Source organism: Opisthocomus hoazin, chromosome W, assembly GCF_030867145.1.
Source record: "Opisthocomus hoazin isolate bOpiHoa1 chromosome W, bOpiHoa1.hap1, whole genome shotgun sequence".
Taxonomy (NCBI): domain Eukaryota; kingdom Metazoa; phylum Chordata; class Aves; order Opisthocomiformes; family Opisthocomidae; genus Opisthocomus; species Opisthocomus hoazin.
The window spans coordinates 18,654,885-18,675,908 of record NC_134453.1 but is presented as its reverse complement, the minus strand read 5'-3'; the positions used below and the strand labels follow the sequence as shown (position 1 = coordinate 18,675,908).

At 42.2% G+C, this 21,024-nt stretch overlaps 1 protein-coding gene and 1 long non-coding RNA gene across 7 annotated transcripts in view; one reads left to right on the top strand and one right to left on the bottom strand.

Moving 5' to 3' along the window:
- The window catches only part of LOC142365710 (E3 SUMO-protein ligase PIAS2-like), a 51,226-nt gene extending 48,252 nt beyond the window's left edge, over positions 1 to 2,974 (top strand). The window contains exon 14 of the mRNA XM_075446783.1: positions 2,840 to 2,974. Coding sequence (XP_075302898.1) covers positions 2,840 to 2,872 — 33 coding nt within the window. The 3' untranslated portion in view covers positions 2,873 to 2,974. The remainder of the gene's footprint in view (positions 1 to 2,839) is intronic.
- Positions 5 to 17,412, bottom strand: LOC142365712 (uncharacterized). Of its 6 annotated transcripts, XR_012766584.1 has the most exons (11): positions 17,328 to 17,412; positions 16,728 to 16,807; positions 14,754 to 14,926; positions 12,356 to 12,474; positions 11,963 to 12,081; positions 11,506 to 11,687; positions 10,864 to 11,067; positions 8,815 to 8,906; positions 8,227 to 8,340; positions 4,542 to 5,535; positions 5 to 477 (listed from the first exon to the last, which is right to left on the bottom strand). It is a non-coding gene; the product is annotated as an uncharacterized LOC142365712 (long non-coding RNA). The 6 variants fall into 6 exon arrangements; XR_012766582.1 differs by having other exon boundaries at positions 5 to 5,535; XR_012766586.1 differs by lacking the exon at positions 11,963 to 12,081 and having other exon boundaries at positions 5 to 5,535.
- Between the last annotated feature and the right edge of the window lie 3,612 nt (positions 17,413 to 21,024).

Below are 21,024 nucleotides of genomic sequence, written 5' to 3'. Positions count from 1 at the left end.
GTCGTTCTCCTTTATTAGTCAGCAAAACAGGGTTTATATAGGCAAAGCAATGACAACCTCTGATTGGTTAGATACCCTTAACCATATATGGGCAAAATTGCTATAACTCGCTGCGATTGGTGCAAAGCGTCATCTCCATGCGGAAGCGACGACAAGGCAGGAAGCGGCGATGTGGCAGGAAGCGGCGACGTGGCAGTCCCCCTGCGCCACTGTTCCGTGTTCGCCACTTTACTTTTGCAGCAGTGTTCCGTGTTCGCTGCTTTCAAGGCCTATCTCTGATTCGAAGCCTGGATTGCTCAACGGCACCAAACTATGTCCCTTCTCGTCCAGCCAGGACTCCACACCAAATGATTCATTTACAGGTAGCTACGCCTTGACCACAAACATCGGAGTTCATGCCCCTTGGGATTCTTCAAAAACGTGTCCCCTTTTCCTGTTCAGCACACTGTAGATCCCACCGACCGCTTGTTCTGCACGCTACAAAAAAAAAAAAAATTCTATCGAGTTACATAAAAGGAGGAGATCACCAGTTATAAAAACACAGCCAGCCAGCATTAGACAATCCCTCTAGACAGCTCTCGTGATGTTTTTCCCCACGATGCCTCCTCACTCAAGAGAAATTCCTCTCATATGTAACAAGAGGCTTCCCTCTAACTTCCAAGACATCTTTCAGAAGCTCCATCTGCCTCCTCTGCCTCACGTGGCTGTGAAGTTTCCGATTACTGTATGCACTGAGTGTACAGGATCGTTGTGGGAAACCACATAATTTGAGACAGAACAGCACTGTCTCATGACCCTGAAGGATCAGCGCGTCCTGTGCCTCCCATCTCTGTTCTCAGGAGATAAGCTGTTTTCACACATCTAGCTGCAAAAGATCCTGGAAAATAGCAACCGTGAACTGGCATTCGCAAAGCCACGAATCCAAAGCTGACTGGCTCTAGTAACTATTGTATGAGTATATAAGGTATTCACTTGAGCAATAAAATGATTCTGATCAAGCACAAGATTGGGGTCCGTGAAGTCATTCACCACAAACGGCACCCGAATGTGGGTTTTCGAACATGAAGATATTCGGACATGAAGATATTTGGATATAAAGATATTTGGACATGAAGATATTCAGAGTTGGAGATCATTACCAGCAGTGAACCACAGCTGGGACCAAGAGGAGAGACATATGCACACGTGCACACATACAAGGGGAGACATCACCCTTCGCTGGAACAATTCAGGAGAGCACCTGCGGATTTATAAGATGGGACAGTCAGCTACAAAGGAGCAAAAGCTCCATCAAGAGATTTTACAGAGAATTTTGAAAGAACAAGGGTTTGCAGTATCAGTTACAAAATTGGTTAAATTGTTAGTTTGGATAAGAGACTATTGCTCGTGGTACCCTTTCTCAGGTTCATATGATAGCTCGTTATGGGCAAAGGTGGGGGAGGAATTGCAGACCAAAAAGGACTTGCGGCTTGAAGTCCCTGACGAAATCATTAGTACTTGGAAAACAGTGTATAGAGCTTTAAATGCTCTAAAACCCGCAGAAACTCTCTTACAAGTGTCAGCTGCCCCTCCTCCGTTCTCGCAAAAACAGGAACAGACTGAGCTGCAGTCTTTTGAAACATTTGGTCGACTGCGTTATGTAGATGTTAGTGTGGATACTTTCTCAGGATTTCTGGTAGCCACTGCACATACGGGAGAAAAGGCACGCGATGTGAAACGCCACTGGCTAAGATGTTTTGCCACTATGGGCGTTCCAGAAACAATTAAAACTGATAATAGTCCTGCTTATGTTTCACAGACAATTTCTATTTTCCTACAGGACTGGGGTATACAACATGTTACAGGTATACCACATTCTCCCACTGGACAAGCCATTGTTGAACATGTCCATGGGACCCTCAAAGCTATGCTAAATAAACAAAAAAGGGGGAATCCTATGGCAGTGTTACCCCACAGGAATAGTTAGACAAAGCATTGTATGTACTTAATTTTTTAAATTGTTCTGATCATCAATTATTTACAACAGCAGCTGACCGTCAATTCGGGATGGTCCCCTCATTTGTGGTTCGACCAAAAGTATGGTATAAAGAATTTGGGGAATCGCAGTGGACAGGTCCTGTAGAACTAATAACATGGGGAAGAGGGTATGCATGTGTTCTTCTTTCAACAGGCCCTCGATGGTTACCAGCAAAATATGTGAAACCATATCATGAGCTGAAAGAACGTAACACAGAATCCGATGCCAGAGATGACCACGCTCACTCTCAAGGAGCAACCTCTGACGTGGAAGTAGAAGAGATCCACTCTGGATGATCCTATTACACAGGGAACACTGAAAAAATTACAGCAAACGCAAGTACTCTGATGACTGCAGTAGGTGCACCACCCACACCGATTAATACATTCCTTGCATATTTGGCAATTATCTCCCACAACAGCTCTTGTACAATGAAGCAATCTTGGAGGACATAGTATACGTGATTTTAGAACTGAGTTTGCACAAGAGCAAAGGTCAACTAGCAGACACCGTGAGGAAAAGTATGAACCTTCCTCTGAGGGCTCCTGACAACTGTCCAGAGGTGCCAATAGACATGTACAAAAGATATTAATATATATATATATATCAAAAAAAAAAAAGGAAAATGATAAGCACTTCTCAGAAATGTAATGATTATGTATGTTAACATGGCATAAATATCTAGTAGTAGTGTCTTTTCGGTACGCACATTTGGGTAGAACTGTCCCCTGTGCGTCCAGCACTGCAGTAAAGAATTCCTGCTTTCTAGAACTCCAAAATTAAGTTTAGAGAGTTAATTATTTTGCCGCTTTCCGGTAACAGATTTTGGCGACCCAGATGGGACTCTACTCCTGAACCTCAATGATCCGAGGGATTGCAGGACCTCCAGCCGGCACCGAGGGATTCTCGGGGAGAACCTCCGATCCCCAGACCGAGAAGTTCTGAGCAACGATCATCAATAAGGTAAAGGCATTCTTCTAGTATTATTTCTTGTTGCTTGCCTGTTAGTTGTAGTGAAAGCTTCACAGCATTGGGCTATATCCCTGGGGAGAAGGGACAGTACCCTTCCTAAAACAGAATTGAAAAGAGAGTACTCTTCCTGAAACCGAGGCTCGGGAATTTGTCTGTTAAATGTTGAATATTATTGTAAGTCTCTGTCTATTTGTAAGATTTGGATTTATGTTGAAAACTTGGTGTACTTGTGCGTGTGTGGTCACGACTATGATTGTGTGGTTTTATGTGTTTGTTGTCATAGTGTTTGTATTTCTGTGATCTGATGGATTTATTTGGTTTCTGTGATCTAACGGATTTGTCTGGACTAAGTAACTGCCTTTGTGTCTTCGGTTTGGTGAGTTCTGCAGGTATTGTACATAGTTAATGAGTTATACCCTTAGATACATTGATCTTAGCCTAGGTGATTAATATGGATAGCCAATACTAACTGTTATGGATGCTTGTATGTGTGATGAGTATACCTATAACCCAAGTGCAAATTTACTGAGCTTATATCATTGATCCACCATTATTTCGACTCCTGACATAGTGGGATGCATCCCCTCTGATTGACAATAATGATATGTTGTGGTCAGGCGGTGCTTGAATCCCACCATCCACACAGAAAGAAAATTGGATGCAAGTAAATCAATCTACACCCATATGCTAGGTAACAGATTTACCATCAATACATATAATTCTCAAGTTAATTTGATCTTTCTTGATATCCAGCAGGTTATGGTATGCACTTCACATCTCTATGTCTTCTATTAGCATTTGTGTTCTTATGTCTATTTTTAGTATTGTAGTTTGTGTGGACCTCTGAGAAAGTGGTAGAAAACTGAAGGCCGAATTATGTCAGCTCTTATCATCAACAGTGTCTGGGTAAACAAAAAAGGGGGAGATGTGGGAAACCATATAATTTGAGACAGAACAGCACTGTCTCATGACCCTGAAGGATCAGTGCGTCCTGTGCCTCCCTTCTCTGTTCTCATGAGATAAGCTGTTTTCACACATCCAGCTGCAAAAGATCCTGGAAAATAGCAACCGTGAACTGGCATTCGCAAAGCCACGAATCCAAAGCTGACTGGCTCTAGTAACTATTGTATTAGTATATAAGGTATTCACTTGAGCAATAAAATGATTCTGATCGAGCACAAGATTGGGGTCCGTGAAGTCATTCACCACAGATCGTAGCTTGTATGCACAAACTGAGGCAAAAGGGCATTCACCCTGTCAATTACCTTCAGCAGTCTCGGGGCACAAGGAAGCCGAGTCCTCTAGTGCTTTGTAATAAATGCATTTACTACAGGACGCAAATTTTATAGAAAGAGGAGCTCACCGGACCTTATCCTGGAACTTATAACATGGCTGACAAGCACTCTGATAAAAACTGTACTTAAAAAACTGCGTTTGATTAGAAACACACCGCTAAGGCTGCACAACTCCCCTGCTTCGTCATGACAGTTCTCACAAGTCATCGAGGTGAAAAAATTCTCCATTTTGCTGTTTTGTCCTCACTTGCACTCACCTCTTTCAGCCCTCATGGTCGAGACATTTTTTAAGCAACCGAGCCGGTAGGTTTCCTGCCCAACACTCAGCACCGTAGTCTGGAATTAATTTTTAACGCAGGTTTTAAATCTTCCAACTGCTTTTAAGACAGTTAAGACAAACTGGTATATGAATAGCTGTACTTGGTGATAAATAAATACTTTTAACATGGAATATATTTTCCAGTCTCCTTCATGGAAGAATTTAATTTACCAAGAAAATCCAGTTACTCAAAGGACAGAAGTTAATGTTGAAACAGCTCAAAAAAAGCTTCTTAAATAAATTAAATCCCCTTGCTGCTCTTTCTGGTTATTAGGGATACCCATTGTTTGTTCTGAATATTTACAGTGACAGAAAGGAGGGGGGGGAAAAAAACCCAAATCATAACTTTCCCCAAAGTACTGGCAATTCGTAAAGAACAGCATAATTCACCTCCCCGCCTACACTTTGCTGTTTCCATTTAACCTTTTCCTAATGTGGTGGTTTGAGTGAAATCGAGTTGATCTGCTTCGTGCAGTTAGAAACTTTTCTTTCTCACAGCTAGCACGGTCGTTGTTTGAGTTTAGTTCGGGAAGGAATGTAAGAACTTATGGGTATCTTAGCTGCTACCAGGGAAACTGAGGTCTTCCTCAGCTTTCCATCCGCCAGGTGTGGGGCAGCTGGGAAGGGGGGCACCGATGGACAGGCCTTGACTGACAGCCAGGTTGATTGATGAGAGTATTCGATACCATCAGTGTCATGCTTTGTATATAATGATGAGCTTTTCCAGCTTGTCAGAACAATCCTTTAGGTCAGAACAGTCTTTTTTGGGAGAACCGTTCCGGGCAGAACCGTTCCCGCTCAGTTCTGTTTGCAGCCAGCCTTTGTGCCTTCCCGCCTTTCTTGTCTCTTCGCTCTCTCCGCGGGATCAGAGGTGGGGACCACTTTGGAAATGTGCATCATCAGAGGGCCCTTGGGATCACAGTTTTTGACACCTGCGATAAAATACGTATCTGCATCAGACACACGTTCTGTGAGAATTCAAAACTTAGAGCTATTTACACACCATTCTCAAAATTCAATGCACCTTATTAACAGCTCCTCTCTTTTTCAGTCAGCAAAGGCCAAATGTGTGCGGACAGATCAATTATAGCTATGGTAGCTATCAAAGATTCTTCATTAAGGTAATGAATCATCACCACTGTCATTTCTTTCAATACTGAGACCTCTGTTAGTACTTATTCCCTGCTCGCCCAGCCTTCCCTCTTCTGGTAGCAGGTTCCATGATATCACTAAGTCTCTCCTAATATGACCTAGCCCCAGGAAAAGTTTTGAATAGGGGGATTTAAAGAGCCCCTGTAATTCATTGGAATCCAGAAGGCAAAATACAGCACTAGAAGTTTGTGTTTGATCATATGGATGATATGGTCAGAAGCAGGGCCTCTAACCAGAAGTCCTGTTCTGGTTTCGCAAGAAGAAAGAGTTAACAGTTTATTGGAGGATTAAACACGTATGCCATCACAGATAAGCTTCTTTTCTGCTAGTACTGGACTTGAAAATTACTTCAAATATGATTTCTTTATTTCAACATTTGTGGATTTCTAAGGGAAGTGACAAATCTACACAAATCCAAAGAATGCAGATAGTCTTGAAAATACTCAAGCTGATGATCATATTACAGGTGAATTCTTCAAAACTTAACTGCTTCCCATCAGTGTCAGACCAAGAGCCTCGTATCAGATTCAGACTCAGCTATTTGTTCCTTATCTAGTCATGATCGCAGCCACGCCTTCAGACAAGTGGGAGATGGTTCCATTTTTTACCAGATTTTCGTCCTCCACCTTGAAGGTTGAGAGCAAATCAGAGAACAGTGACAACACGTCAGCTACCAGGGGACACGTTATAAGTGTCTCAAAGTAAAGTATCCTGTTACGATTATGACTGTGACTGAGGAGAAATGACAGGATTCCCTAGGAGATCATAATCAAAGCTGCAGAGAGAATAAGAGCGAGGAACTTGCTGCTCCATCCATCTCTCGCAGCGTATCCAAAGGCTGGTACATACCATATCCCTGCTCATCTCAACCACACCTTCTCTGAATCTAAAATAAATGCAATGGGGTTCCACGCACGTCAGCATCCAGTACATCAGGACATAGATCAAGCTCTATGTGTAGTGTCCCAAGGCTTTTCCTTTGCTTTCTTACTTCTTGTAATACCCTGCTCAACAGAGTCCCAAATTAGTAATTATCACTATAGCACAGAAACTTAATCCAAACCCATTTCGGGCAGTTTTAGTTATCTGTGCCCTGGGGATGCTGTATTTTCGACAGCCCCTGGTAAGCTGGGAAATTTTTTTTTCACCCATAGCAGCTTCATCATCAAGTGGCCCCTCATGAAGAAGTCCACAGCAGTATTTTCATGCTGTTACAGGGGAAGGTTCCATGGATGGAACACCATCGCTTCAGATGAATGGTGATCATATGAAGCAAGGCATCATCAGCAGGCAGGCAGCGCATCACGGCCTAGGGACCCACAATTCACACTGAGATTAAAACTTGTTTCAACAAACACAATAACCGAACCCCAGATAAACTTTTTGGATAGCATGTAGAAGGCTATGCCTAGGGATGCAATGTAAAAAGTCTTGAGAGCCATTTAAAATTTCCCTACAACTACTTAAATCTTTTTAAAGGCTATGAGTAAAATACTTATCTAGAACAAGCAATTTGAACATAAGTGTGTGTTTGAATTACTGAGAAGCGGCACTCCTTGCATTCTTTGTTTCCTTGGGCTAGGGACTTACATTTCAACAGAAAGGTTAGGATTCTTGGACTGTATTAAGCTCCTGAAATAAAATACAAATGTCCTTCTCTACTGACAACACATTACAACAGCAGAAGGAAAAAGGTCCGTGAATAGTCATATTTTATGACTGTATCTTCCATATATGGAAGATAAAAATAAACCCAAATGTTTTATTAAATCTCTGGCCATTTGCCGCAGTGATGTGATTTCCCTTCTCTAGTGATTGTTTGAAGAAGTTTCCACGTGTTTTCCTCAGGCCCCCTTTTCATGTGGGTTGTAACACACCTGAGGAGAACACGAGTTAGCATAGGCACTGGACAGTTTCTTAAAGTCTCTGCTCTTAACATTCAGTGTTACAAAGAAAGTGATCAGGTGCTTTCCGACATTACTCTTCAAAAGGTTGACTGGAATTCAGCGGTGTTCTTCAGTATATTGGAATTAGTGAGACCCAGCCAGAAATGTTGGTTCTGATTCCACAGCCACAGCATAGATGTGTGGCAACAGACACTTTCTATTAGCATTGTGTTTACACCTTGAGAAGAGGGAGGGAAGCAGTATTAGTGGCTTTTTTTATATATGAAATAAAAATGTTCTCCCTTTTCTTAAATCAAAACAGGTATGTCTTTTGTATGCTGCAACACACTGAAGTCCTGTTATCTCTCTAGTAAATTCAGTGCAATACATTACCAAGCACTTTATTTCAAATCATGACGTTCCTGACGCACAAATTAACCACTGACCAGATTATAAAAAAAAAAACAATGAAGGGAAGTTTCTGTGGATTTTAGAAAGACCTAAAAGACTGTTCTCATTACACAGCTCAAGGGTAAGAAATGCTACCACGCTGGCAATTCTAATGAAGTAGAAAAGCCAATTTACCTTAAGAAGGGGCTTTTCCTCTTTATCTCCATCTTCAATGTCTAGCTTGACATCAGGTTTCTCTTTCAGTTTGGCTGCCTCTTCTTTCTTAAAAATCATAATGGCATCAAAGATCTGAAACAAGTTTATAGCGACCGGAGTAAGTAATATAAGAGAGACAGGTTTTGCTTACCACTTATCTTAAACATGGTGTATGTCTGAAAACCCTCTGGTTTCTCTGTTCTGGGCTTCCGTTTGAGAAACTATTCGCAAGGGTCATACAGCTCAAGATTCACAAATTATAGCAAATGTTTCCAATTCCAAAGTAAATTCCAAACTCCTGTCAGAAGAGGTTCACACACAAGACACACAAATCTTTAACAATATGCAAAACATGTTATTTCAGTGAACAGACTGTTCAGATTTGCTGCCTTCTGCTTCTGTGCCACCTTTTGCACATTGTTCTTACACTGTAGAATTTTTCTAGCCTATACAGAAAGTATGGACCTACTTTGTAAGTGGGATGGCTTTCCTAAGAGCTAACCTGCTGAACTAAAAAAAACTCCCCTTATGCCCTTGGAATCCAATCAAGACAAAATCTTGCTTTACCTTAAAGACAGGAACCAGAACTAGCTGGCAGAGTGATCTTGGCAGCTTCTTTCCATCTGGGCTAGTGGCTGGTTTGCCGAATGTTCCAGTTGCTGGATCAAAATATTTAAAGAAGATGTTTATTTTTACTCATCCAGTTTGAACTTGAGAAGTATCCACTTTTCCTGCAAATTTCCACTTAGTGATTTTTAAAAGAAAACTCTGTAAAGTTTCACAATTAAGCAGAGATTAAAATAGCAGAAGAGTGGTAAATCCTTATTTAAACATGGCAATAACTGTTAGAGGTTTGAGGAGGCAAAGGATGGCTTTTTGTTTGTTTAGGTTTTTGAGGTTTTTTTACCACACTTAAAAACACTGACTTCAACGTGCATTTTTAGGCTTTTACAGGGAACTAGGCACTGCAAGCAAACCTATTGCCAAGAATTCTCTTACTCCACCCTCTTATCTATAACTGTCTTTTGAAGCCTTGATAAAATCATTTAAATACCAGAGAAGATAAATCTTGGGAGTACACTGTGGGCTAAATGAGTCAAGGTAGGTTAATTTATTATAAGGCATCAGAAGACAAGGAAATATATGGAGCTTTCACACGTATATAAAGCATTCAGTTCAAGTTGCGTACACATCTAATAGGAAACTAACTCCATCGTTTATAAGATACAATTTAAGGTTAATTAAATTCACAGGAATGCTCACTGGTATCAAAAGACTGGATTTGGTTCATAATCTCGTGTTGTGTATTAATTTTACCTATGCAGTTCAATAAAAGCATTTATGTTCTGAAGTTCTCTCTGCTCTTACGGAGCAAGTTATCAGAACTCATCACAGAGGGCACATACAGCGTATCTGCATTACAAGCAATTGCCTTTCCCAGATACAGAAATATTTTTGGTGCAAGAGTTACAAACTCGCGTCTAATTAGCTTTCTAGGCTGCCTGTGAAAGCTTAGTTTTACAGAAGCACGAACTCAGCATGCACTGGTATGTGTCACTGATATCCTCAGAGTGTCACTGTGGTATCAAAGCACGTATGTACATCCATTCCATGCATAGAACATTAACGGAATTGTTAGTGAACTTTCTTTCTCTAGAAATTAAAATACAGGTGGCTCATGCCTGCCACACAGATAAAACTAGTCTGACTGAAGAATGCCTGAGATTCATGGAATATAAGAATCAGAATACAATCCTAGCTGAGAATCCTTTGTTCCAGGAACTAGATTAAGCTGCAATCAATTTTAGCCATAAAACCAGCTAGTACAAGGCGATCACATTTAAACAAAGGGAACCAGGTCTGAAAACTCTGGTGAGAAGGTCTGTCTTGTAGCTATTTGGTAGAAAAAATAATATCTGAAGCAGCCTGATTTTGACAATTCCTTACTCTTAACAGCTGGACCACCAGAGGAGATTTGCAGTTGACTTTGGTTTTTTTATTTTGCAATTCTCAGCGGCAATATTGGGAAATATTATTTGTCTTTCTAGTTTCAAACCATCCTTCCCGAGATATCCAGCATACGATGATATAATTACTGGTAGAATAACAAGAGACCTACATCTTCAGATCAGAAAACCGCAAATTAAATGTCTTATCAGTCAGGAATAGCAGAAAGGCCATGCTTTTTGTCGTGTAAGAGACAAAAGGAGCAAAGCCAGTCACAGAAAGCTAATCTTCTGGCTTCTGGTCCTTTGCCTTAAATTTCCAACCATAGCTTCCCTTCAGCAGTTTGCTCCAGGCATATGTCTGACATCTGATGTTTGAATGACACTGAGCAAGTGGCTTGAGGTTACACATTTTGTTAGTGAGAAAGCATCACTAGAGGATGATTGGCTTTGTGAATTCTCTCCTCTCTCCTAGCTGCTTTTGCTCCCCAGTTGGTCGGTCTGAAATAATATCCCCAAAACAAAAAGTATGAAGCAGTGGGGGCGTAAGGGGACTGAAGAACAGCTCCTTCAGGTTCACCAGAGATCTGAGATGATCTTGTTTCATCTCAAGGTTGGTATTCTCCAAAATAGGATTCCAACCACAGCAAAGTTTTAAAATTTTCTTTACCGTTATGTTACCCATTGGTCCAGTTTCACCCTCTCCGTAGGTGGAAATGATGACACTGACATTTTCGACAATACGCTGCAATGGTAAAGTTCCTCGGGCTCCAGCTGCAGTGCCAGCAAAGCACGATCCATTTTGTTCATCATCAGCACTGGTTTGATCCGTTCTGCAATAGCCTGCCGCAGAACAGTCTCTGCACACGAACCCCTTAAAAAACATGAGCACAGTTAAAACATGCCTTATATATATGGGCAAGATCTCTAATCTACTTTGTACAGTGGTGACTGGGAAATTCAAACTGGAAATGTGGTGGTAGTCTCTGTGCTCCCCAAAACCATCATTACTCAGTTGCATGTACTGCTCCATTTTCTAACTGAAGGCAGCTCCACTCCCTAGGATTTTACTGAAAGACTGACTATTTCCTCAGTTACCCTACATTCAACCCACAAGCTGGATACAGAGTGGGTGTAATCCTCTGAGGTACAGGAAAAGCCATAGGCTAAGACTGCAAATTAGAATTCATACCATCAGAAGTCAAACTTTCAGAGAAAGAAGCTTTTTCCATCATTCATGTTTTTTCTTTTTTTTCTTAAGAGGAAGAAAACAAAATACACCGAGGTCTTTCTAATAGAAGAGCATGCTTACCTGAAACATAGTCAACCACAACAAGGGCACCATCAGTGACACAGAGAGCTGCTGTAACTTCAGAGGAGAAATCAACATGTCCAGGGGAGTCAATTAAGTTAATAAGAAAACCTGAACCATCCCTACACTGTTTGATGAAGGCCAAGTCGTTGTCTGAGAGTTCATACTACATAGAAATTGCCCTGTAAGAGAAGACAATTCATTTTAATAATTTGATAATGTTTCATCATTTGCTGGGTTTAAAATTTGCACTGGTCAGGCAACTATACCCACTCTATTACAGTGCCAATATTTCTTGATGTACTTAAAGGAAAAACCACAAGGAGACTTCAATATTTTAATTTCTGAAGTTCTTAGGTACTAAAACTCTGCTTTGGGTGTAATTAATTTTTATTCTTATTCAAAATCAACACCTCAAGACAGCAGTCACAGCATAATATCACTGTCAGACACTTACAGAGTCATGCTCCACATCACTTTACAACTTGTTAACTTTGCAGATGCAGACATCAAAGACGGAGGTAACAATAACAAAACCCAGCCCACCACAGTGGCTTGGAGGAACAGGGTATTAATCTGTAAGCAATCCAATAAAAACGAAGGTTACTACTAAGACTCTTTCTGAAAGCATCTTTCTCCATAGTGAGGAGCAGGTTAGAATGGTTGCTAGATATCACTTAAAAGCTCTACTCCAGTGTTGCCCGGATTGCACTCTGAAGACTGTGAACTTGTTCTGTAATTCACAGCTTGATTCACATGTCAACTTAAAAGAGATCGGACAAGATAGAAAGCAAACCATTTTTCTGTCTTCAGATTAAAAAGAAAAAAGAAGGAAAAGAAAGATACAAACAGATTCTTATGTAGACTTGATTGTGATACATATTTCTTGCTCATCTTTCCTTATGTCTGTGAATCGCATTTCTCTGGCTCTGGCTGAAGCAATGATGCCCACTTTGCACACCAAGGAGCCTGTCAAGGTTGATTTGCTGTGAGCAACATGAGCAATCACAGACTGCCGCGATCAGCATTCGTGCAGGGACAGGAACGACACTCACACATTGATGCAATGCACAGTCAATTCACTTTATTGCTCCGCTTGCGTGGTTATATACATTTTTCATATCTGCACATGCGATCACGCTTATTCGGATAGGCTACAGACATATATCATGCGCTGTTCACGCACCCCATATCCCCTTATGATTGGTAACTATGCACTGACACCAATAGCAACAGACCGCCTCCACGTCCTTGAACACATCTTGTTTTTGCTAACCCACATCATGTGCACTGTCAGCACTTTGTCAATTGCTATTCTTAGCTGCCCTTTCCAGCAGCCTGTTCAGTTATGCTGTTTTGCTTAAGCGGCCTAGTCATGCTAACTCTGAAGCTACATCAACCCCAACAACAGATATATTCCTAACGCTGGACTTCTTGTCCTCGATTGCTCAGATCTGGTCTACTGTGAAGTTCACCTGGATGGGGGAGGGGAAAAAACCCAACCAGCTACTGCTTCCTTTTAAACTATACAAATATCTATCTGAAATTTTGAACTTTTACTATTTGTTATTAAATTCACAGTCTCAGGAAGAAATGAAGTTGTTCATACTTTTAAGCTTAGTATTACACATAGTTGTTCACATTTTCGGCATGTTTTTGTAAGTACGAAGAGTGGAGGCATAACTGAAAATACAGCTCACATTTCATATCACCAAACGTCAGCTACCACAGAAATGAAGAATCCACCCGAGGAAACAGAACAGCTCATCCCTGCCTGATGTCACAGGAGGGTTAGCGCACACCACCGCAAGCCGCAGCTCTCATCAGAGCTTCCGTGCACATCCTCCTCCTCCTCCCCCCCTCCCACTGCTGACCCTCGCTTTGCCAAGCCTTCCTCCCGCACCCACTCACCACCTCCCAGGGCTTTCCGGCAAGCCACCCTTCCCTGTTTCGAGAAGAGGCTGGGCCTTCTCCTTTTTCAGCCAACACGCCAGCTCTAAAAACCTCTTTAAAGACTTTAATTAGCCAAGTGCAACATTTTTAGAGCCCCTCTCACAAATGATATCCCAGAAAGAAATTTTTCTTATCTCCATGATTCTTCTCTCTCTTGCTAAGAACAATTCCCCTCCTCCAATCTGCATTAAAAAAAAATCTTGACCCTCAGAAGCCATGATAATTATCTGTTGAACACATGACAACTTAGCAAAGGAAGATGAGATCTTAGTAATCTGGGCCTGTCTCATTCTGTAATGAGTCTCCTGTAGGTCACAGGAGTACAGTTAACGTGGTTATTCTTGCAAATCCCTTTAACGCACGAAGCGCTTCATAGGGACACAGAATAAGACAGAATTGGGAGGAAAAAATGACGGGGAATATTGAACAAACACACACAAAAATCAAGGACCACATCAGTAGTTTATGCTAGTTGCTCAAGTGAAGAAAAAAATAACATAAGAAACACTTAAATAGGTTCCTCATCTGTGTTTGAGTTGTAAATGACACAGAGATAATGAAACATGCATTTCTATTGTTACACCAACACAGGTTTCACAGAATCACAGAATCATTAAGGTTGGAAAAGATCATGAAGTCCAACCATCACCCCAACACCACCATGCCTGCTAAACCAGATCACATCTACACATTTTTTGAACACCTGCTACACAGTCTGGGTCTTAATGAGTGCATCTGAACACAGGGAACCTGTCTTCTTGCAAGGATAAGATATTAATTAAAAAAAAACCCAAACAACCCAGCCCAGCTCAGAATATATGTAGGAGACAAAACAGGTTTGTTGTTTGTTTTTTTTTTTTTTTAACATGAACTAATATATATCTTGCTACTGCATATTCTCATACCAACTTTGGATCTTCAGCTCAACTTTTTCATTATACATTTTCTCAAGAAAATGGATCTTATTAAAAAAGGGAAGACTTCTAATTAAAATAGCCAAGTTCTTTTTAGAGATGAGAAATATCCAAACTAAGCAGCAGCCTGGCCTCTTCCCCCCAAAATGTATTATTTCCCCACCCTCCCCTACATTTATAGTTTCTTTCCTACCTCAAAGTCTGCAATGGAGGAAACAACCAACCCAACCCTTTTTTTTCTGCTAAAGAAAATTAAGTATGAACAAGAAAACTTTTAGAGTATGCTTATGGTTTTGTCAGTGATCAACCTCAAATGAAGGCACTTCATTTCTGAATTTGTTCTGTTCAGTTATTCTTCAGTTTAATAAAAAACAATTATACCTCTTTCTAGAACGTTCCAGGGCGTCCTGACATCCAAAGTCTCACTCACAGCAAAATTGACATACTTCTTCTGAGACCTTGAAATATTTCTTTCTTCTGTTTATTTTCCATGTAGCGAAAACAGCACCACTTTTCTACTCTTAAGATTTTCCCTGTTTTTAAATTGTTCTGTGCTAAAAAAAAAAAATCAGTACTCTTAGTGAGAATTAAGTCCAGTGCTAGAGCTGTTCTATATACACACTTGTTTCACAATGTAAATAAATACTTAAGTGTTGAGAAGGATAACTACGTGCTCTTTGTATTTGCTAATTATGCACTTTCTTAATGGAACAATAAATATTTAACTAGCACAGATATAACATTTTGAACTGAAACTTGTATTTTTTCCATTGTCTCCAAGTTTCCAATACATTTAAATACACAGGCTACATTACCTTGCAGCTTTCTTTCAGGGCAAGGAGAAGAGATGACCATAAACCAGTTTATTTCTTCCTCATATTTTAAGCATACAGGCCTCCTATGCATGTCTATTTATGTTAATTCTAAATGTAAACCTCATGCATGTGTCCTCTGACAGGACTGCATGTTCTCCTATTGACTGTTGAAGCTATTCATATCATCTGAGAAAGGATGGTATTGGAGTTGTAAAAACCTTGATTTGTGCTTAAAACTAATAGAGTCTCGCTCTCCAGCTGTCCCACTGTTACAAAAGTAGAATGAAAGCAGATACATGGAGTGACCATTATACGAGATGTGGATGTAAAATGTTAGTTTCATGGGTTTAGTAGCGTGACATTTCAAAAAATCATTAATATATTGCTATTAGTTTGAGCTCGAGCAACTCGGGTTTGAGATGGAAAAGAATCACCAAGTCACAGTGAAGGGAAGGAGAGCCAAGAAGCACAATGAGAGAAGAGCAGGGTCAGGCATTACCAGGGTGGGAGGTGGGGGGTAAGGCAAAGACAAGAGCAATCGCAATCTACAACCAAGTTTAAGGGATTAGATGGACTGTGTGACCCCAAACTCTACAATATTATACCTCGCAAGAAGACATCACAGTCAAGGAGGTAAAGAGGCAGGCCTCTGTAAGTGACCTCAAAGCTTCCTCCAGTAAGTCTCACGGCAAGCCAATCTCAACACCACAAACGTATTTTTATTTCAATCTTCCCATCCTTTCACTCAACTACAAGACTGCATCCCTTCTCAGAAACTGAAGGTCAGGTGTCTTAGTTATTACTGCGCTAGCACTTTTGCCAAGCTTACAACGATGTAATACACCCGGGCATGAAGCTTTCAGCCTGTAGGAACTTAATTCTGAGAGTTTTGGTAAGTGGCACTCCTTTAGTATTGCTTGGTTCAATCCTTTGGTCTAAATGAGTATTTTTAAGAACTTAACACTGCTAGCTCACTTTTAATTCACTTTGTTATATCATAGCATCTGTTCTTGTTAATATAAGTAGGTAAAACATTCTTAAGTTTCTGCTAATTAGCTTGTTAATAAAATATAGCATATTAGAAAAGCATGGCTTATCCCTGGCTGTCAGTAGCGCCTCCGGCGTAGGCTGCCTTCCTCTTCTGCAGGGCATCTCCTTCTCTTAACGATGTTCAAATTCCCATTGTAACGAGCCATTACATAGCTTCAATTCAGAAATACATACTCTAAAAACAAAACTGAAAACACTTCTTGAAGCTGACATAGGGAACCAGAATGTCCATTTCAGTAAATGTTAATACTTATACAATGAGAGATTACAAGAATTAAAAAAAGGAAAGGGTTCCAACAGCATTAATTGCCAAGAAATGCAAAGACGTACAATCGTCTGTTTATCACGGAAATCAGGTGGTAAATTCTGAGTCACTAGAATAAGAGACACGCAACAGGTGAAATGCGTTACCCAAACTGCAGCGATTTAAAATCACGGGGCAGGCTTGCTAAAGGGGAAAATCAGTTAAACAAAACCCAGCACAACTCACCCTGTGGTGTTTCTAATGGATTGATTTCCCTGAGAAAATGCTGCTGATCGGATCCAGGCCAGACCATCCTTCCTCCAGCGCTGTACAACAGAAATATTCACATGCAGGCATAGCCTTTTCCCAGTCTCCTTGGAAGCAACGCTTTTACCTCCTATCCTTAGGAACGCTGACCATCAGGATTTAACCCCAAAGCTTACACTTGAATAACGACAAATAAATCAGCTCAGCGGTACCCCGGTCCCAAGCCCGGCGGGGAGGGCGGCAGCCGGGACCGCCTCAGCGCTACCGACCCTTGTCAGCCCCGGGAGGGCGGGAACCACCTTCCCCCCCCACCCCCGGTCAGCCCCCGGGGCTGAGAGAGAATAAGGAGAAGCTCCTAGGGAGTGCCATGCTCTGGCGAAGGCCAGCTGAGCGGCTCCAACCCGCCACCCTTTCCGAGGCACGGTGAGGAAAAATGGCCGCCGCGCCTCCCCCCGGTCCCCGGCAGCCGCCCTCTACGTGAGGCGAGGGCAGAGCCCGGCTGCTTCAGGGCGCGGTGGCGGGTCGGCGGCTTGGGCGGCACCGCGCCGGGCCTCCTCCCCTTCCCGCCCGAGCACTCACCGTCGTGGCGGACGGCTCCCATCCCACCTGCCGCTGCCTCAGCCGGGAGGCGGGAACGAGCATCGCCCCCCCCCCAGCCGAACACTACTCAGCAGGCTGAGGGGCGGGCGAGCTCCCCTCACGGCGGCGGGGCTCCCTCCTCCCGCCCCTCATGCCGCCATGTCCCCCTGTTATAAATGACAATACGTCATTTGCATTATCTTTTTCTTTATTAATATTTAAGGCAATAAAAAGCAAGCAAACAGCGCTGGGTGCGCGGGGAGTCACTGCTCCACCAACACGCACACCTTCTAATGGCACTGGTGGTCTTTATATTCTCTCCGAGCTGTTGGTTTCCGTGAAGTCTCCTCCTTCTTTTGATTCTCTGTGCTTACGTGGCATCATTTATTGACGCATGCGTCTTATGATGTTGGTGGTCTTTATAGTTGCTCTGGTGGTCTTCAGGATGAAGAGTCTCTTCTTCCTCGGTGTCCTCTAAATGTCCTTTTTTGGTGCGCTGCCGCAGCCTCCCCGCCGCTGCCCGCTCATCTTGCATAAGCAATATACGTTAGCCCAGTCTCAAACCGCACTGGACTTCTATATTAGCCCAATCTCAAACCCACAGATATTCTGTCTATTGTTCCATGCCTTATGTAGGTTTGTTATTTCACATTATGCTAGTTTCCACAGTTGCACAATATGTGCACTCGACACGAATCATCTTCTAGTCTATTACACCCCCTTCCCCTCAGTCATCCCTCGGCCCCGAGGCTCCCTCAGAGGGGTGGGGGGGACGGGGTACCGGGAGGGGACGGGAGCCCCGGGAGGGCGTGGGTAACTGACCTGCGGAAAGCAGATTCCACACTCTCTAAGATTGTAAAGTAGGTATGTTGATTCGGCGCCGGGAGGCACGGGGGGGGGGGGGGGGGGGGGGGGTAGCCCCACCAAAGTCGTGCGCATCGGACAGTAACTTGCTCCTTCAATTTATACAGTCGAATGTTATATATTCATTAAATTTCCCAATCCACCTATACATATGCATGACCTATCCCCGCTTGTATTAAAATCAGTTCCAAAAAGTAATTTCCATAGACTCCTCCCAGCCACGCTTGCGCAGTGCCTTCTGGTGGTGGTCGTCGGGGGTCCCAAGATGAAGGCTCATCCTCTTCATCACGGTGTTCGCTGATTGACCTTTGTTTCTGGGCAAACTCAGTTCTCTTGTGGCTCCAATCCAAACTGCAAGGTCAGTCTTAGCCGCTTCTAGGCGACTCCCCAGCCCTTATCGGGAACTACCCCCCTTTGTAAGAAAATGCAAGACACTCTGCCTCAGTTAATTTACACAATAGATAAGCACTGTCAGTTCTCTGCACAGCAACTATCAGGCAGTGCTGCTTCTACTAAATTCCTTAACTATTAGGCAAGGCTGCTTCTACTAAAATCCCTTTAACTATTAGGCAAGGCTGCATCTACTAAAAACCCTTTAACCCCTTCCTTCAGTCCCCCCTTTTCTAAAAGGTTAGTAAATTCTTTTACTACTGTTAATTCTATTATAGTACATCGTTATTTAACATCTTCTCAAAATACTTATCGGACTCCAGCTTTCGTCGTAATTGGTTTCTTTTCTATTCACTGTAAGAATCTCCTGTACTCTTGCAACACCAAAGGCTACACCTAATTAAAATACACAAAGCAATTCCTAGCATTATGATTAAGACCATTGTAACGAATAATTGCCTCAGCCATCCTAAATTAGGTAGCCAAGAAATGAGTTTTTCCCATATTTCCGAGAAACCCCAGGATGTGTCGTCTTTTGTCACTTCATGTAATATTTTAGTTTGTTTCCAAATCTCTTCTAGATTGGTGGAAATTCTCACACTTTGATCTACATACGTGCAACAACTCGTATTTATAACCGTACATACTCCCCCTTGAGAGGCCAGCAATAGGTCCAAAGCCATTCTATTTTGCAATACAATCTGAGATAAGATATTTTTAGTTGTTGAGCTTTTATTGCATCTGTAGTCTTGTTTGCAATATCTTCGATTACTGCTGAGATGTTAACTATAGCTTTTTCCAATTCACTCACTCCCAACCATGGCAGGAACCACCGTGCAAAACTATGAAAAGCGGTGGTCCTCTCTACTAAAGGATTTTTGGCATTTCGTTTCATTTTTCGTAAATGTGTGCGTACCCATCCTTTTGGTGGAGAATTATGTATGGTCATGTTCGGAACTACTGCCCCCAAAGTACATGTTCCTTTCCAATTTTTTTGGTAATACTTTCCGAGCAGTGTCATTACATAGCCAGTACCACCCTCTTCCTTCCAGTACCGGCCATGCGGTAGTGTTAACACCAAATGAAGCTCCAATGCTTACAGTGTGATTACAAGCCGTATGGTTCCCTACATATGTCAATGGCACATCTCTACAATCCAGTTTTCCTTTGCCTCTTGGTGGATTGCATCTCTGTACACATGTACAATAAGGTTTCTGGGCCTCAGGACTTATTATTTCTAATTCCAACACTTCATCATTTTTGTCATTCCATGTGGTGTTTGTCCAGAGGTTAGCCCAGGAGATGTTCTTCAGAATTGGAATACCGATTAATGAAATCCCTTTTCCCCCATGTTCTGGCATGTGTGTACATATCCAACAATTAGTTTTGTTCAAAATCTGGGAAACGTTTTGACTTATTGCTAGATGTGAATTTAGATTCCACCTAGCTTCGTTTGAATCCAGTAATAACCACAGGGTTATTACTGTCTGGAGAATCGTAAACCCATAGGTCCAGTAGGGGTTACCGTCCATGGTTTCCCAGATGCCTTTTTAACTCTGGTGTGATGAATCCAGGCGCTCTGTTCCTTGATTCTGATGGCCGTGAAAGAGGTGAGTAGTACTTGGTATGGTCCTTCCCACTGTGGCTCTAGAGTCTTTTCTGTAAGAGACTTTATATATACATAATCTCCAGGGTATATATTATGTACAGGTCCATCTAGGACCCTCCCCTGGGTCCCAAGCACATGTTTCCTGATTTTGTTTAATTGTTTGCCCAGTGCCACTAAATAAGAAGTCATAATCTCATCCCCAATTTGTATGGATATCCCCTTCTGTATTCCATAGGGTCGTCCATACAGGATCCCAAAAGGGCTCAGTCCCTCTCTTGCCCTCAGCCTTGTCCGTATATGCAAGAGGGCTAGAGGAAGGGACTGAGGCCATGTCAAATTTGCTTCTTGCCCTAATTTCACAATTTGTTGCTTGATTAAGTGGTTCATTTTCTCCACTTGGCCGCTCCACTGAGGGCGATATGGGGTGTGGAGCTGCCAATCTATACCCAGGTGATGGTTGATTTGTTGTACTATTTTTGAAGCAAAATGTGGTCCCCTGTCAGAGGACATAGTTGCTGGAACCCCAAAGCGTGGTATTATCTCTTGTATTAATACTTTAGTTACTTCCCGAGCTTTAGCCGTCCTGGTTGGGAATGTTTCTGGCCAACCTGAAAAGGTATCGGTTAATACCAATAGATATCGGTACCCCCCTTTTCTTGGGAGTTCCGTGAAATCAATCTGCCATTGCTGCCCAGGCCCATTACCTTTTCCATTCTGACCCATCTCTGATTTAGGGTTATTTTTCGGATTAGTCTGGAGGCAAAGATCACACTGCTGAGTCACCTGTCTCACCATGGTATATGGATTTCTGGCCACAATCTCTCTAATTAAGTG